This window comes from Falco biarmicus, chromosome 3 (assembly GCF_023638135.1).
Source record: "Falco biarmicus isolate bFalBia1 chromosome 3, bFalBia1.pri, whole genome shotgun sequence".
Taxonomy (NCBI): domain Eukaryota; kingdom Metazoa; phylum Chordata; class Aves; order Falconiformes; family Falconidae; genus Falco; species Falco biarmicus.
The window spans coordinates 109,966,631-109,984,855 of NC_079290.1; the positions used below are offsets into that span (position 1 = coordinate 109,966,631).

An 18,225-nucleotide genomic window follows, 5' to 3' on the forward strand; every position below is an offset into this window, starting at 1 on the left:
CTCTGCCTCCCCGCTGCCCCCGCCGCGCCGGGCAGGGTGCGCCCGCCGAGCGCACGGAGGGACCCGCACCGGCCCCCCAGGTAAGGGATGGGGACAGGGACCCCCCGAGGGGCAGCCGGGGCTGCAGGGCCACCCCCGGCCAGGCGCCCCCTCCCCCCTACCTTCGGGTAGGGGACCACCCCGCGCCAAGGTAGGACACCCCCCAGGTAGGGGACAGGGCCATCTCTAGGTAGGGGAGACCCCCAGGTTGGGGACGGGGGACCCCCAGGTAATGGGGTCCGACCGCAGAGCCGTCCTGGGGTGGGACAAGGCGGTCAAGAGCCACCCCCCGGTGTGGGGACAGGGGACACCCCCAGGTAGAGAACGGGGGGCTCTCAGGCGGGGGAGGACGCGGTGGGGCCACCACCACATAGGGGAGAGAGCACCCCCCTGTAGGGGACAGTGGGCTGTGGGGCTACAGGGTGGGAGATGGGATTGCAGGGGGGCTGCAGGGCCCCCCCAGGGAAGGGACAAGGGGACAGCGGGGCCACCCAGGGAAGGGACAAGGGGACCCCAAGGGCTGTGTCCCCCCACCCTGTCCCTTCACCCTTGGGCATCCTCACAGCGCTCTCCGAGAAGTCCCCAGGGCAGGGGACAGAGTTGGGGGACAGCTGTAGGAGGACCATGTCCCATCCCAATTTGGGGGTGTGGGGGTGCCCCATCAGTGGCCCTGGCCCTGTCGGTCCCACCTGGGCTCCCACCCCAGGAGATTTTGGGGCGATGCTTGCAGGAGCCCAGAGGGGCCCTTCCCAACATGGCCTCAGCCATCCCACAGCAGGATGGAGCTGGGGGGGGGGGGGGGGGGGGGGGGCATAACAAAGGGGGGAGGGACCCCAGTAATGCACCCCTCAAGCCTTGGCCACCCTGACGGCCCCCGGCCAGGGGGGGACCGAGGGGTGCTGCGATGGGGCCGCCGGGATCCCGTCAGCCTCAGCACAAAGAGGAATGCAACGAGCACATGGTTTCCATTAACCCCGCAGATTTTATTTTTTTTTGGGGGGGGTGTGTGTGGTGTTTTTTTATGATTATTACTTTTTTCCCCCCTATTTTCTGCAGCTCGGCTGGGGAGGAGGAAAAGCGGCGGCTCCTGCGGGCGAGGATTTGAGCGGCTGGGCAAAGGCTGGCAGCGCCGGAGCCCGTTTGGGGTTTCGCCGGCGGGGAGGGAGGGAAGGAGGGAGCGAAGCCGCTTTGGGTTTTGGTTTTTTCCCCTTTTTAATCCCTTCCCCTGCTTGAGTCAGAGGCTGAAGTTACCGGTGTGCACATCCTGAAGCTTTTCCCCTACCACGGGGGGACCGGCCACCCCCCGAAAGGATGCACTGACACCCATGAGTGGGATTTTGGGGGAGCAGAGCTGCCTTGCACCGGGGCGTGAGACCAGGCAACTCATCACACGGGTGTTTTTCAGGCCACCAATTCATCTCGGGGATGAGTCCCACTTTGCTGACACAGCACCCCAGCTAAAGCCTCGGGGTTCCCCCCTCCCCAAACGGGCATCCCATCTGGGAAGGGGAAGTTTCGCCCCGGCTGCTTTTCCCGTTGGGAAGCTGAATAAACAGCCCGTTTCCTTCCCGAGCAGGGTTTATCGGGGTCAGGCGCATCCTGCCTGCGCCGCCAGGCGATGCTCGGGGGCTGTTTCGGTGACGGGGACGCGGCGATTCACTGCGTCGTGCCTCAGTTTCCCCACCTGCCAAAATAAAACCTGAGCTGGAAGTGATTAGTGGGGAAATGGGGGTCAGCAGGGAGAGAAGGGGGAGCCAGGGGACCTAGAAAATCCCAAAAATGCAAAAGCAGATATTTTTGCACCCCTGTTTTTAAGCGGAAAGGTGGGTTTTCTTGCTGCCCGCAGGGAGTTTGATCCCAGGTGAGGGCAACGAGAGGTAATAAAGGGGGTGAAAACACTTACAAAAGGGCAGGGTTTGGCCCCAGAGGCGCAAAACCGGGATATTTCAGCTGCTGCTTCACTGGGACCCTTTATTCTGTGTCCTCCCACGCACGAGACTGTTTATTGCCGTGACGTGGGACGTGGACGCTCATTCCCTCTCCCTTTCCGGGAGGGCGAGGAGGGAGGCAGGTTGAGGCCAAAGGGCAGCAGGGCTGCAGGAGCCGCTGGTGCAGCCGGGGGTTTCACTCTCTTTTATCTTATTTTCCCCAAAATATTTCCCTAAAATAACCTAGGTCCAGCCCTTCCATGGCTTCGGCAATGCTGCCGGGGAAAGCGGAGAAGAGGATTGCTTCATCAGTCTTCATCACCCTGGTGCCACCACGGAGGGAGGCGGCTGCCAAGGAGAAAACCCAGAGGGAGCTGCAGCCAGACGGTGCCGAGGTGCTGGGCACCCACCGGCCATGGGCCCCGCCGCCGCGGCCGCCCGCGTTGCCCAACGGAGGTGAGGGGTGTCCGCAGGGGGCTGCGAGTGGTGCCGGGAGGAGGAGGAGGATGGTGCCAAGGATGCTGCAGAGATGTTTCGCTAAAGGATGCACATGCAGGCAGGAGGGGGGATGTGTTTTTTTGGTGGGGGGGTCCCCAAATCCCTGCGCCCGTCCCGGGACGGATCCGGCTGCGAGGGAAGGGTGGTGTTTGCTCTCCGTTGTTGCCTGGTGCTTATCGGTGTCATTTGTCCCCTCTGGCTGGGACAGCGTTTGCTTTTGGGGCAGGTCAGTGAGCACTGCTGCAAAGCTGACAGGGCATTATCACAACGGGGCGTTATTGGACATTGTTGCCCCCCCTAAACACACCGCGTCTGGCTTTTGCTGCAGAAACCCGCCCTGTGGCTGTGGCCCCTGTGCCTTCATCCCCGCCGGTCCTCGTCCTTTCCGAAGCACCCCAGCCCTTGTCTGCTGAGGTGCTGGGTCCAGCGCTGCAGCAACTGGACCTTGCGGCACCCACCACCCTCCAGGTGAGGACAACGGGGGGCATTTCCCCCCAGTGCCTCGGTTTCCCCACCTGCAAGGGCATAAATGTAACGTGCCTTCGCCCTCCTCTGCTCGCCAGACCCCTTCCGCCTCCCCTGCTGAATTGAGGCCACCCAAATGTTGCCAGGAGCAAGCGGGCAAGCCGCAGTGGCAGGATGCAAATGGGTACCCAGAGAGGGACAGCTCCAGAGGTAAGGGGGTGACCCAGCTGCGCAGTGGGGGCTGGTCCCCGCTTGGGGAAACTGAGGCACGCAGCACTGAAGCCCTCTCCCTTCTTCCCACAGACATCTGCGCTTTCTGCCACAAAGCAGTGGGGCCCCGGGAGCCGACGGTGGAGGCGATGCGGAAGCAGTACCACGCCGACTGCTTCACCTGCCGCACGTGCCACCGGCTCCTGGCCGGCCAGCGCTACTACCAAAAAGACGGGCGCCCCACGTGCGACACCTGCTACCAGGTACCTGTTTTCCCTCGGGGACAGCCAGCACCCTCGTGGGGGCGGCAGGAGATGCAGTCCTATGGGTGGGAGCTGGCATCTCACGGTGAGTGTCCCTAAACGCCAGGCCACGCTGGAGAAATGTGCCAAGTGCCGGGGGCTGATCGTGGAGCGCATCGTCCGTGCCCTGGGCAAGGGCTACCACCCCGGCTGCTTCTCCTGCACCGCTTGCGGCCGGGCCATTGGTGCCGAGAGCTTCGCTGTGGATGAGCGGAACGAGGTGTACTGCGTGGCCGACTTCTACAGGTTGGGGAGCGTGGCACCCGGGGGAACATCCCCCACACGGCGGCGGGGGTCAGCCCACCCCCGTCACCCCGCAGGGCTCATGCTGCTCCCGTTTTCTCCCATCAGGAAATACGCTGCGGTTTGCAGCGCCTGCAAGCACCCCATCATCCCCCGCGAGGACAAGGACACCTACAAGATCGAGTGCCTGGGACGCAGTTTCCATGAGAGCTGCTACCGCTGCGAGGTACGGCCCCCACAGGGCTGGGGGTGCCCCCCAAAAGCTGAGGGGTTTGGCGCTGAGCTTTGCAAAGCACAGCCACAGGGTTCACAGCACCCAGGGTTATTTTTTTTGCCACCAGTTTATCTTGCAAGCGACGGGGAAGGGGAAAAATAAATAAATCGGGTGAAAAAGATGATGTGTTCGGTCAGGAGAGCTTCAGCTTTTCATGCTTCTGATGTAGTTTGTTGCTTTTTCCAAGTACTGGTTGGTGGGTTTTGCAGGGAAGGTGGGATGCAATGTTGCACGTGGACCCCTAAAAGTGGCCTCCCTTTCCACTCTCACCCCCAGAGCTGTGGGACACCCCTGTCACCGGAGCTGACGGAGAACGGGTGCTACCCCCTGGACGACCACCTCCTCTGCAAGTCCTGCCACGTCCGCCGACGTAACGAGTCGTCCTGCTAAAACTCCATGGCTCAAACTCCATCTTCCAGCACTAGACACCAAAAAGAAGCTGCACCCACCGGGCTGCACCCCACGGCCGGTGCCAGGTGCCCGCTGCACCCTCAAATAGCTGCAGGACTGGTGTTTTTGTCACCAAAATGCACCTGGGACCCCGACCCACTGGGCTGGCCAGGCGGAGGATGCAGACATAGTGTCCCAGCGTGGCTCTGCGCTCGTTGCAAACATAAAAAGCCCTGGCAGAGCAGTGGTGGCAGAGGAGCTGAGGTTTTATTCACTTCTTTTTTTAAACTCCTTTTCTGAGGCCGGTTTGGTTTCCTTGGGTGTTTTTTCTTTCTTCTCAAGCTTCCTTGGGGTTTCACTTAAACATTTCTCTTTGTGGTGATGCAGAGAGCAGGCACTGATTCAGTTACTCGCAGTTAAATAAAACTCCGAGTTTAAAAGCCCTCATTTCTTTCATCCACCCTGCATTCCAAACCCATAAAATGAAAGTTTAAAAGTAAGGGGGGGGGGGGAAGCCACTTTTTAGATTGTATAGGCACGGCATCAGGTCGCTCAAGGCAACAACACGGCTGATTTTGGGGTGCAGCGAGTTGGCAGATGCTGTTGTCACCCAGGAGAGAGCAGGGGGGTCATTTTTGGGGGCCGGATTTGGGATTTTGTGATGTGCCGTGGTGTTGATGAAAGGGTGTTTTGGTGGTGGGTTGGTTGGTTGGGTTTATTTTTTATGCTGTCTGGGCTTCATCTCAACCAAGTCCCGGAGCCGGCAGAGGGCAGGCAGAGCACAAATTCCTCCGTCAGGCAGAAAAACTCCAGCTAAACGCCAGCCGTCTGTCTGTCCCTTATCTGACGGCGCCGGAATGCCCGGAAAGACTGACGACCACATTTTTCCACGTTGTCTAACATAATATTGCTCCGACATCAGAAGCTTTTTGATCTTCTCTCGATCCGAGCCCCAGAACGGCAGAAATTAGGCCACTTCTCTGCGTGCCCAACATCTGTGCAACCGATGTCACTGGTGCTTAGCGGTTTTGTTTGCGAGGGCGTTGCGAACCAGCCGGAGAAAGAGGGGTTTTCTTTTTGACCAAAAGTGCTTAAAAAGCCACAAATCAAGAGCAGAAAATAGCAAGAGCATCTGAGATGATTGTTAATGCTTTCCTGACGGAAAAAGGGAGCTGCTAAAACAACCAAACCAGAAGTTGTAGGCTTCTAGGTTGCATTGTACAGTGCTCTGCAGCGTGTGCTGTATTTATGAATGAAAGGGTTAATGTATGGTTAATGTATGCACTGGAGTCCGGCAGGCTGGTTGATTAATCACACCAACCCCACAACTATTTCCTGCTGACCCCCCCCCCCCCCATCTACAAAGCCTATTACTCGATGTTTGTTAATGTGCATCTACGGCCCATCAATCAGGTCATAACTTGCTATAAACTTTATTTATAAATAGGATGTTAATGTAAAGTTGCGGTTTGTCCCAGCCACGTAAGTAGGTGGCTTTGGGGCCGGCTGGGTGGGGATCCCGTGTCCCATGCCGGGGAAGTCCTGTGCTCAAAATTAGCTCTGGCTTTCCAAAGCCTCTTGCACTGTGGGGAAAACCAGGCACCAACATTATGCTAAAAAAAGTCAAAAAGGCGTGGGCAGATTTGGTGGTGCCCAAAGGGAGCACAGAAGGGAAGCCCCAGAAAGCAAAGGGTTGCTTGATTTTTTGCAGTACAGCTATTTTTCGAAGTGAGGTTTTCGGGGAGGGTGGAAATGGTGACGCTGAGTGGTGTTTTGGATGCGTTGTTGCATTGCACACCCGCTTAAACGCTCTGCGCGACACCCTTGGGTGCTGGGCAAGCTACGGCACCCCCTCCGCAGAGCTGATGGTGGGAAGGGGTCGGATGTTTCCCCTGCGGAGCGAGCCGGGATGGACTGTTAGCGCCAGGACGTGGCAATTTTCGGCCAGAGGTAGGCAGGGAAAGGCTTTTATCAACGTGAAGCCTTGGAGAAGATGCTGGAGGGTGAAGAAAAGGGCCAGGCACAACTGGAGAGTTTGGTGGTGTGGCAAAGGCACACTGAAGTGGTCAGATTTGGCATTTTTTTCCTGGAGTGGAGGATGACAAGGGACAGGGATGGATGGACATGGAAGCAAGAGGTTAAAAGACTTATTTAAGCCACTTTCTTCTTGGATAAGGGGAGAAGCATTACAAGCTGAGGTGTGGGGAGTGTTGCTATGCCTGAAAAGCGTGGCCCTGTGTTTTCCCCAGGGAGGATCTCAAGGAATTTCCAGGGCTGGCCGAACCACGGGGAGATCTTGGAGGGTGAGGCTGTGGGAGCTGGGTCCGACCCTGCTGCCGAACAACCTCCCACTGGCTGCAACAGCTCAGCCCGTCCTTAGGCTCATCAGCCCGTTGCAAGCACTCAGGTTGGTAAGCAAAAATAAAACAAACACAAATAATGCATGGAGCAATATAAAGCTCCTGCTCTGCCCTGGGAGCCCCGCAAAGCCTTGCAGAGCCCCCCAAGACCACCCAGGCATAAAACCTGCTCAAAGTCTCTCTCGTCTTATTCCGGCAGCGGTGCAAAAGGGCAAAGAGGATCTTACGCCTCCGAATCGTGCTGGCCGGGCCCTGCCCTTCCCTGGGCTGCTGCAATAAGCCTGTCTTTTTTTGCAATCCCTTTTGGCAGGCCAAGGAGAGCAGGGAGGGACCTGGCTGCCCTCCAAGGAGAAGCAAATGCAAATATTTCTTCACTTAAGGCTGGGTGCGGTGCCGTGGATAAAACTTCCCCGGGATTTCCCAGTGAAAGCATAAGATACTGTACCCGGCTGCGAGCTTGTTTGCTCCCAGGAATACAACAGTGTATCCCATAAAAAGACCCAAAGGTTATCTTTCTTGCACTCAAAAGGAGCACCTGTTTTTTAAAAAGAGCTTTTAAATTAAAGGAGGAGCTAACATGCAGGGCCATAGTATTTTTAGATCCGTGGTCAAAGCTTTGCTTTGTAACAAGTAAGGCCTTTTTGCAGGTTTTGTGTGTGTGTGCCACGCCAAAATCTTCGGCTCGCAAAAGGAAAGCAAGCCTGTAAAGGGAAACAGACTGGAAAGCGCCTTTCCCCGGCATCCGCCTGGGTCAGCCGTGAGAAATGCGAAAAGCAGAGAGGGAGAGATGAGCCGGATTCCTTGCGTGCCTTCGCTCTGCCATCACCACCTCTGAGGTGCAGGGAAGAAGCTGGCTGTGCAGAGGGAAACTGAGGCAGAAGCAGCCACCGGGGCTTTGCTGGCTGGGCTGGGTGCTCAGTGCTGATGATGTTTTGGGTTTTTTTTTTCAAATGAGATGGAGAAAGCTGGAGGAAAAAATGGGGTTTTCCTTTGCTCAACCTGGGTTAATTGCAACCATCCCCTAGCCAGCTTGCTGCAGCGTTGTCCTTCCTCACAGAACATTCAGACGCATTTTCTGCACTTTCCTGCCTATGACACAACCTAAAAATCTAACATTTCTTCAGTGACAAGTGGCCTGATCCTGCTGGCTTGGGGACCAGGGGGAGAAACCCAGCAGGGATTACTCTGAGAGCAGCCCAAGCCCTGAATTTCTCCAGTTTCATTATGCAGCACAGGCAGCATATATGAACAACGTAATGCAATACTCCCCTCCCCCCATTTTCCCCACAAAACTGAAACACCCAGCACCACAATTTTATTTTAAAGCATGCAGTGTTTTTTGGTAACACGAGGCAAAATTCATGCAGCGGGTTATGCAAACACGTTACCAGGCTGCGAGTGATACAATGGGTTATTAAAAAAAAGGGGGAAAAAACCAACCCCCAACCCACCCTATTTATGAAAACAGATACATGGCACGCTCCTGCAAGCTTTAGACATTTTCTGTCCCAGCTTTCCTTCATCGTATCAGCAATGACTACAGCATCCCCGAGCCTATCTCCCCAAAATTAATAATTTTCACCCAGACCTGGCTTCAAGCAGTTTGTTACACCTTAATGTCCATTAGAGCCCATAGGTGAGGTGTTTTATTAAAAAAAATAAGGTATTTCTCGCAGAGGTTATCCCATTTGTCAAGGCAGCTTATTGACCTCGGTGATTTATCACTGGGAAAAAAGCTGGAGGGAGGAGGAGGGAATAGCTCCTAAAAATAAATATATCCCTTAATTCTCAGTGCAGCTAAACTTTCCCTCACAGCCCAGCTGGGGGAATAGACTTTAATCTCCTTTATCGGATTCCTTCGTCCGAGGCTGAATTTTGCTGACGCGATCGCCCTCCACCCGGTGTTTTAAGAGCACCACGTTTTGTAAAGGAAAGGAAAAGGAAAAAAAAAAAAAAAAAAAAAAAAAAAAAAAAAAGAGAGAGAGAGAGAAACCAGCAAGAAAAGGGAGGGCGTTTGCCTGACAAAGGGGAGGCGAGGCGGACGCCCGGGGCTGCCCCTCAGGCCGGCCCCGCCGCCTCCGGCTCCACAGCGCCGCCTCGTCCGCGCTGCTGTAGGCGCTGCCCGCCGCTCGCTTCACAAAATGGCCGCCCGGCGGGGCCGCGGCGAGAGGCGCCGAGGCGACAAAATGGCGCCGGGTGGGCAGCGCGGGGAAAGACGGACGATGCGCGGCTGTGGGGGCCGGGGCGGCGAGCGTGGGCTTCAGCCGTGCCAGGAGCACGGCGGAGGGGCTCCTCCTCGATGTGCGTAGCCCCTCCAGGCAGGCAGCGAAAGCGCTGCGGATGAAACCTGACCTCCCGCCCCCCCCTCCCGCCCTTTTCTCCTCGCCGCCTTTGCAAAAGGATGCGAAAATGCCCAGAAACGCGCGTTTCCACTCGGCCCCGGCGGAGGCCTCGGCCCCCGGCCCCACCATCCCCTCACGGCACTGCTCGCAGCGACCCCTAAAATGTGGGTTTTTTTCCCTCAGAGCATGAAGAGTTTTGGCCCAGAACTGGTCATCCCACAGCCGCCCCCTCCCTCATCACCACATGCACCCCAAGGTGGGTAGTTTTATGCCTAATTCTCTCTTCCACCTCTTTTCTCCTTCGCAGGGGTTGAAGCCACCACCTCCCGCTCTCCTCACGGCGTGGAAAATACCCAAACGCGCTTAAAAAAAGATTTCCACAAAAACCAACCCCGAAACAGCTGAGGATTGATTTATCTACTAAGCCGGAGCGGCACAGGGAAGAAGCCGTCGCTGCTCGCCTTGCTCCCCACGACAACCTGCCCGCCATTCGGTTAATTAAAATCATACTTGGTGTGATCAGACGTGGTAATACCATAAAAAAAAAAAAAAAGGTGTATATATATACACCCCATAACATCCAAACGCTCATTGTTGGACTCTGCAGCCAAGGTACCACATACGGTTTTTTTCTTTTCTTTTGTTTTGTTTTGATTTAATGTTGCCTTACCTTTTTTCTGCCAGGCTACGTTATAACATTGCCCCTTCTTTGTTAAAAATCACATGCCTAAAATACTGCTGATTTTTCCTGGAATTACAAATTTAGGCCCATACAGATGCTCTTTTACTTCTACATATACATATATATATATATATATACACACTACATATTTTCTATCTCTCTCCTTTTTCCAGGGACTGATTACAGAATATAAAATAAACCCACACACCTAAAACACTGATTTAATTATATATAATCACTGTAATTTTGGCCCATATATATGTTTGATTTTATATATATATTACCTTTGTTTTCCTCCATTGGCTTTCTACTATAATATATCCTAAAAGCAGGAGAAAAAAATGCCATCAGAAAAGGAAAAAAAAAAGAAGAAGAAAAAGAACAAAAAGTAACCCATCTCTTTTTTTACAGTCCATGGTGGAAGTTTGTGCCTGAATGTTTTATTTATTCCACAGAGATGTAGATTTTCCTTGGGAGATTTGGGGAGGTTTTTTTTAAATTGCAAGAGGAAAAAATACACCCAGAAAAACAACAATAAAAGAGAACCAAAAAGAATAATAATAAAAAAAAGACACAAACCCCAGTAACTGAAGCTGCAAATGCAATCAAATAGTCCGGATCAGACAATTCATTGCAACAAAAAGAGAGGACAAATTAGTTCAACTGAAATGGCAGGGCTTTGCTGTAGATCCGGGAGGAGGGATCAGCTCCTTTATCCCACCATCTAGCGCTCCAAACACCACCATTTTTTTTTTTTTTCCCCTGTGCTTTGTGTTGGGGTGTTTTATTTAAAGCCAAGCAGGCTGCAAAACCCTGCCGAGCCGGGGCTGCCAAAGCCATTCGTGAGCTTAATCTTTTATATATATATATTTTTTTTTTTTTCCTCCCCTGCACGCACCCAGTCCTTGTGCAAGCCTCTCCCTTTTTGTATGTGCTTTATTGCTTGCTCCCCCCTCCCGCGGGTATAAAGGTTTCTCTCCTCTCCCCAGCTTGGCAGTTTATTCCAGAAGTTTCTACGGGGGAGGGGAGCACCCACTGCGGAGCCTTTGCCGCAGCGCCGGGCAGGCGTGGTCCCTGCCGCCGGAGGAGGAGGAGGATGCAGAGGATGCACCACCTCTCCCTGCCTGCCTCTTTCCGAGCCTCTCCCCCTTGCTAGATCTCCCCATCCTTGAAAAGGGTGTTGGGGTTTTTTTATTATTATTTTTTTTTCCCTCCCCCTTTGCTAAATAAATTAAAAGCAGAGATGTCTCCTGATGGAGATGGATGAGGCTGGGCTCGCAGCAGTGGGGTTGCTTGCTCGCACGCACTGCCGCAGCCTTGATCTGGTTTAGTGAGGGCACCGATGGCAGGAGTGACCTTTCCGAGGCGGTGGGAGGGAGGCTTCCCCGCCGCCCGAACATGCTCCTGCCTGGAATTCATTTTAAATAGCAGGATTATTATGTTTTTATTTTCTTCCCCCCCCCCTCCCCTTAAAGAACAGCTTGCTCTTTCAGTGATTTTTTTTTTTTCTTGGTTGCCTTAGGTTGAAGCTTCCTCATGATTGTGTGTGTTTTGAATTGCGTTTTAAAATTGCCCAGCTGGAGACAAGTCTTGATTAGAGCTGGAACAATAGCTCCATTTTATTAATAATGGGAAGGATTTACAATCCTACAGCACCTTCCTTGGAAGGCTTTCAAAATCATTTGCAAACACTCACAAATGTAAGATTCCACAGCCCTTGGCTGTGAGGTGGGTAAGTATTTTAATAGTGCCACCACTAAAAATCATGTAGGTGGCAAATCTCCATTTCTGAGTGCTTAAAAAAATGCGAAATTTGTTGGGTTTTAGGGCTACAAAGCTGGGAGTAGGGGAGGTTGATAAGTGGGGCTAGCTAAAAGCTGTAACCTAAATCTGTTCCGTGTTCTCTGTAGATGCAGAGTATTTTGCTGCGTCCTGGGAACCGGCTGTTCCTTTTCCTCCTGCTCCGTGCAGACGGCCATGCAGTTTGCCAGAGTGAAGCTGTGGACTTGCTTGCTTGTCAGTAAACATCTGCTTATAGATTCCATCTCCCTCCCCCCCCCCCCCCCTTTTTTTTTTAATTCATTAGCTTTTTGTAGTCCCCAAGTGACCTCCGTTAGTGCTGGCTCTGCTGTGGTTTGACCACAGCTTTGCATTAAAGCCGGCTGCTAGCGCTAATGTGTCTCCCTTAGAGCCAGAGTGACCTTGCTTGGGGGACTGGGCCCACCGAGCGAGTGCAGACGCTCTCCTTCGATTACCGAACCCTGCGTGCTGCTTTTTTCCAGCCCATCCCTTCCCTGACCCAGGTAGCGCAGGGCAATGTTGCAATATTAGGAGTGAAAGCTGTCTTATGCCTTATTTTTTCCCTTCTTTTTTCTTTTTTTTTCCTTCCCAGGGAAATACAAGATTGTTTGCATAACCCCTCTCCACAGCAGATACCTTCTTTGTAAGTATTGTAAACATGCAGCGATCTAAGAGCTGCCTGGGCAGTGGGATCTGGCCTTGCTGAGGAGCGTAAGGCACAGGGTTCTGGTTGTGTAAGCGTGTGTTGTACACGGGCCACAGGAACCCACAATGTTTCTGTGGTTACTTCTGTCTGGATAGCATGAGTAGGTCCAAGGGCTTCCCCTTCCCACCGCTTACTGTTTCACAAAAGCAAAGGCTGGTGTTTCTGGAAAAAGCTCTGCTTTGTGGCCTTTAAAAAAAAGAAAAACTGCTGTGGGTTAGTCATCCTTATTTTTAAAGGAAACTGTGTTTGCCAGTCCTATCTGTGTAACGCATGTGCGTGTGAGATGTTAACTATTAGCTTTATTTGCAAAGGCTGGTAATGTGCTCTGGTTGCTGCTCTTTGGAGCGGTGCCACCGAGGCTCCGCTGAGCTTATGCTGGCAGGTGGAAAAACTGACAGTCCAGCTTTTCATACTCTTCCCTCCATTTTCCTGTTTCAGTGGCGGTACCTCTGCATTGGCAGGTGTGGAAGTGTGGAGACCCTAACAACAGTGAGCAAGGACAGATGAGCTGTCTTCTGGGGTCAATTCCAACTCCACAGAAGGAACCCTGGTAATTTATTTTTTTTTCTTGCCTGTGGTAGCTTTTACTCTAAGCTTCACTGTATCGTGTGAGAAGACTTGAGTTTGACCCTTTTGGATGCTAAAAATGGCGCTTGTTTTAAGCCTTAGTGATTTTCTGCCTTCCCTGTGGTCATATAGAAGAGCAAGCCATGCAATTAAAATGGTATAGCAAAGGACAGCTCCCTCCCCCCTTCCCCTTTCAAAAAAACCTTCCAGAGTTGTGTGCTCTTGAACTGCTGCATAGGCAGAAAACATACAATGCAGTTGTCAGCATTGTGCTGATGTGTGGCACATTTAAAAAAAAAAAAAAATACACACAAAAGGGGTGGGGAGAACGGTTGCCTCCAGGGAGTAAAACTGTGGGGCCCCTTTCCCTACAAGCGAACAGACCTACATGTGACAGTATATTACTCTTAATTTTGCTCAGGCAAACGTCAGAGGGAGCATTGCAACGTCCTAAATTGTGTTGGTGAAGATCGGGGTCCCCTTGAACTATATCTTTTTTTTTTTTTTCTGTGAGCTTGCTCCTGTGAGATGCTGCTGCTTTATTACTTGATTCCTCAAAGTCATGCTCGCTCACTGAGGAGGAGGAAAATGCTTCCTTACTGGGTGCAATTTCTTTTGTTGTGTTGCAAAAGGTAATAAAAAGCACCTGGTGCTGGTCTCTCCGAGGTCACACATGACTTCAAGGTGCAGAGTCCCAGCAATCATTAGTGTGTGAGGAGTGTTGGGTACTGGCGCGTTCTCGTTAGCCTCCCTTAATGAGAATATTGGCATTGGTGTTGCGTGAATGCCTCTGGCTGACCAGTGGAAAGGCTCTGCCCCTGCTAAGCTGGAGCAACACCTGAGAAATGCAGCAGTTCATAGCACAGCTATGACTTTATGCTTTTCTGGCAAAGATTTAGTAGGGGGTAAGTGTGAGGGGTCCAGTCCAGATGTCATACCCTACTCCCTGTGGTGCAGAGCTGGGGAAAGCGGGTGTGTGGTGTACATGAAAATTGTCAGTAGCTCCAGTGCCTAAAACCTCGCCTACGCTTGAAATAAACCAGTGTGGACAGGGATATTAATTTTATTCTCTCGTTAGGGATATGTGGGTTTGGAGATACACCTCATGCTCATCAGAGGCCTTTGCTGGCATGGAGGTACAGCAAACCAAGGAGCTGGCTGTTTGGGATGTTTCCACATTTTTCAGGTTGGCGCACCCTGTGGGACTGGAATTACTTCTCTTTGGCAGTTTAGGACAAATGAGTAAGAATTACCTTGTGAGCACTGAACTTTTACCACCCTCTGCTTTGGACCAAAGAGTTATAGAACTACATCCGTCAGATTTCCAAGCTAAACAAAACCTGAATTTCTGGTGCCAAAAAGCCAAAACGCAAGCGATAGAAACCTCCTCTCCTCCTCCATAACGGGGGGAAACCACAGTCTTTCAAGCTTTCTTGTTATCCCAGGGTTAAAAAGCTGCACCACGGTAAAATGAAAGCCAAAGCTAGCTGAGAAACTGTTCTGCACCGTATTGCTGGAGAGGGTTTTTGAGTGCAGCAGGTCTTGACGCACAAGTATTTTTCTTTTGTGCTTTTCTCTGGAGTGAAAGCACAATAACCATGCAGATGCACATTCAGTCTGCTTCATTTAAAACACCGTCAACTTGCTTCGGTGTCAAAATGGTGTTTGATGAAATAAAAGCTCTGACCGTGCCTGGCTCGGTATTTATTTTGTGCTGGGTGTGCTATCAATCCAATGGGGAACGTGGGGAAGAGCAGGCTTTAGCTCACAGGTTTGGACTGTGGGTTTTGTGTTAAAACCTTGTCCTGCAACACTCCAGCGTAATTCCTGGGAGTTTTCCTGGGCATTGCACACGGGGCCTTTGTGTAGAGGTAACAGAACACTTGGGTGTTAAAAATGGCAAAGTACGGGATACGGCGATCTATCCGGTCCTCGGGGATTTATATCTCTTACAGTTGTCATGTTCGGGTATCAAATCACATGGGGGTGGCTTTTTGGGGTTTTGTTTTCTTTGTTTTTTGCCTAAAATGTAATATTTTGTAGCCTGGAAGATCAAAGTCCTGCGTCTAGCTGCTGAAGTGCCCTGTGTTTGGGAAAAACCTTTGTGAGGTGAGCAGGCACAGCTCTTTGGTATGTGGTTGCATGGAAGTTCAGGGGCAAGGGGAAGCAGGGCAGAAGTGATGCCCCTGAACACAGTGAAACTGTGACGTTTCTAATTTTTCCTGACAACAGGCAAAAAAAAAAAAAGATATTAATTCTAATATATCTACTACCTAGTGAGCAAAAGTAGGTTCTTTTGCAGTCCTGTGACAGGATTTTTTGACAGCGCGGCTCAGCCATGGCACTGTACTCTGCTGCTGAAGAAACGTCTGTTGTTGTATAGCCAGGTATTTTAAAAACAGAAGTGTGCTTTTATATATATACAAATGGGTTCAGTGTAAACTGAATTCCAGGGGGCTCCTGAGCTGTGTTTACTGTGCTGCAGAAGCTAACCCACTGGCTACAGTGGTGGTATTTTGTGGCAGCTCCCATCCCTGGTACTGTGTGGATAAGAAGTCTAGCGGGGAAAGAGCGTTAGAAAATAAATTACTAAATACTGGGTTTCAAAAACGTGAAGGGAGGTTTCTGAACAGAGTCATCTCATTATGAAGATCTGGAGCACTAACCCTCAAAGAGGAAAGAACCGAAATCAACAGCTTTATTAATACAAATCCTATACTTTGTGTTGCTTAAGGATCCAGAACCAGGCGCTTCATGTTCAAAGCGTTACCCGCGTGTAAGCTGATATCCTCTGTCTTGGCAACAGATGAGCCCAAATATCAAGCAGCACCAATTCCTTCTTGGAGGAAATTATCCATTGCATAAAACGTAATGGGTAAGCAATAAAATTAGGCCAGTAACTCAGGCTGCCTGAAAAATGCGATAAAAGCCTAGCTGGCAATTTGATATTCAGCTGCCATACTGTCATTTTAATAAATATAGTCAATGAGCAGGAAAGGCACGTAAATACATTTTATAGTGACAAGATGGTGGCTGGAGCTGGCCAGCTCGAACAAAGAAACGCTCCGAGTGTTTCTGTTGATGTCTGAGGGCTCTTGCCTGGGCAACCTACTGTTTTTCTGTAAAAAGCAAAGCAAGCTGGATGCATGCTGGACACTGGTGGGGATAATCATTGCATGCTGCTAACGTGACCACTCTAATCCATGCAAGTCCCTGGTCGATACAGCTGGCTGGTGTCCTCAGCTATGGGGAGAGGCATAATGCCTCCCTTCCCCACCTCCAGCTGCGCCGCTGCAACACGAAATGCAGAGCTACTGCTAAGCCAGAACCAAGTATAGGAAGTTACTGTCTTAGCAAATATAGCTCTGGTTGCTGTCCTTGTTCGGTATCTAATCTTTGCTTTTTTTATATGTTTGGCAAGCAGTCCTGGCGACACGTGGCAGCGAGCTCCACCACTTGGGTAAGACGCCGTGTTAAAAATGTGCAAACTTGCCTTTTCAGGTGTTGTCTGCTCCCTTCTTTGTATTGATGTTTCCTCCTTGAAGTGAGGCTGTCTCTGGCTGTGTGGACCCCAAGGATGTTTTCTGTTTCTCCTGGCCCCCCTCCCTTTTTTTTTTCCTCCAAACTGGAGAGCGGCTAACTTTATTAGCTCCTTATATGGCAGCACCATTTTCTCACGCCTTTAATGGCTTTCTTTTGATCTGTCCTGTTTTTGCTTTGCTTGATGTGAACGCAGTGTTCAAGCTGAGATGGGTTTATAACCTGCTCCCTCATTAATATATGCCCTGGCATTTTAATCCTCTCCAAGTGCTGATAAGAAACATCCAAATGTTTTAACTACGGGGTTGGCAGAGATGTCCGGAGATTGCTGGGTTCTCGGCTACGCCCACTGCACGGGCATGAGTAATTTAAATTGCACCTTGTGGTGCACCAGACCCTGCCCTTGCGTGTCCCAAAGGTGATGGTGAGCAGCTGAAGTCCCCCCTGCCTTGGCTGGCTGCCCACCTGGGAAGGGTAGTGTGCAGGGATGCGTGTCCATGTCTCACCCCTGGATGCTCACCGTGCTGTCACTAGTGGCGGGACAGTGGGCTGGTGCGAACACGCGTCTCTTCTCCAGCAGCAAGGACAGCGTTGGTTGCTGCCATGTAAGACCAGTCCTTCGTCGAGGCCCCTTTGGCCTGCGGAGAGGAAGGTTACACTTGCTCTGGTCTCTAGGCTGGGTATGTGTTCTTTAAAATCTTCGAATGAGTTGGAGGGATCCGGTTACAGCGGCGTTGCCAGTGCGGTCGCGTGTTGCAACTGGGAACAGTTTCCCCCCAAAGTGGTTGAAAAGTATTGGGATGGTCCAGAGCTTTGTTTGCCGTCACCAGCCGGGCTTGCGCTCCTCTCCCAGCTGGCTTTCGTGTGAAGGGAGCTCTTTAAGCGCTCGTTTCAACTGTCGCTTCTGTCAACAGAGTCGATTCTATGATTCTGGGATGGCTTTGTTTGCGACAGCTTCCAACCCGTGGATGTCCCTCCCGGCTAGCCTGCTTGCAAGATGGCTGTGTGACAGCAGCGACCCTGCGTGAGGTTTCTTTGAAGGACCTGAGAGCCGCCACGGGTTTCTTGTGGCCCTTGGAGGTGCCACCCAAGCAGGGAGTGAGGGGACAAACAGTTGGAAATGCTGTTGCAGCAAGCACACTTGGTCGGAGAGGGAAGAATTCCGCCTCAAAAACCTGTTAGATGCGTGGTTTGCATTTCTTCCTCTCTAAAATAGTTGCCTGTAGAGCCCATTAAAGGTATGGACATGTAGCGACTGTCTTTGCGCTTCCGAGCAGTTAAACCAGAAAGCTAAGCCCATTTCCACGGAGATGAAACGTGCGGTGGAAAGTGCTGGTGGAGCGCCTTGGCAGTGCATTTTCTCGTGCGCTTGTGGCTCCATCACGTTTTAAATAATAGATGGTTTGCTTGCAAAGAGGTGTTGGGGTTTTTTATTAATCAGTAGATCTCGGTTTGGTGGAGCAGCATAACGCCCGTCATTGCTGGGGAAACTGAGGCACGGGGCTGTAGGGGATGGGCACGCAGCCACCGGCAGTGCTAGAGTTGGGGATAAGGGCCAGGTCCGCGGAGGCTCGCGTCGATGTGCGTCAGAGCCCTGATTAAACCCAGAGATTTGCATGTTTGTTAAGCCACCTATAGCTTGATGACTTTGCCCAGTTGTCGAGGTGGACTTGTTGCCAGAAGGTTACAGCGGCCCCAGGCAGAGCCTGGCCAGACCGGGTGGCAAAGGCAGCAAAGTTGAGCACCACTCGCTCGCCCCGACAAATAAAACGTGGTTTTAATCAATAGGAAAGCGCCGTCGGGAGCCTTCGGCCAAGGGAAATACTGAAATATCAGGCTGCTCTCAGTGGTGAAAGCAGCTAACTGGCTTCCAAAAAAA

General features: G+C 51.8%; 1 protein-coding gene across 1 annotated transcript; it reads left to right on the top strand.

Annotated features, from left to right (window-relative positions):
- On the top strand, positions 1-4,792 carry FBLIM1 (filamin binding LIM protein 1). The gene is made up of 8 exons (XM_056333515.1): positions 1-80; positions 2,215-2,423; positions 2,794-2,933; positions 3,029-3,140; positions 3,234-3,403; positions 3,510-3,688; positions 3,794-3,911; positions 4,236-4,792. The coding sequence occupies exons 2-8, from the start codon at positions 2,228-2,230 to the stop codon at positions 4,347-4,349; spliced, it is 1,029 nt and encodes a 342-aa protein (XP_056189490.1). The 5' UTR covers positions 1-80; positions 2,215-2,227; the 3' UTR covers positions 4,350-4,792.
- The last annotated feature ends 13,433 nt before the right edge of the window (positions 4,793-18,225 follow it).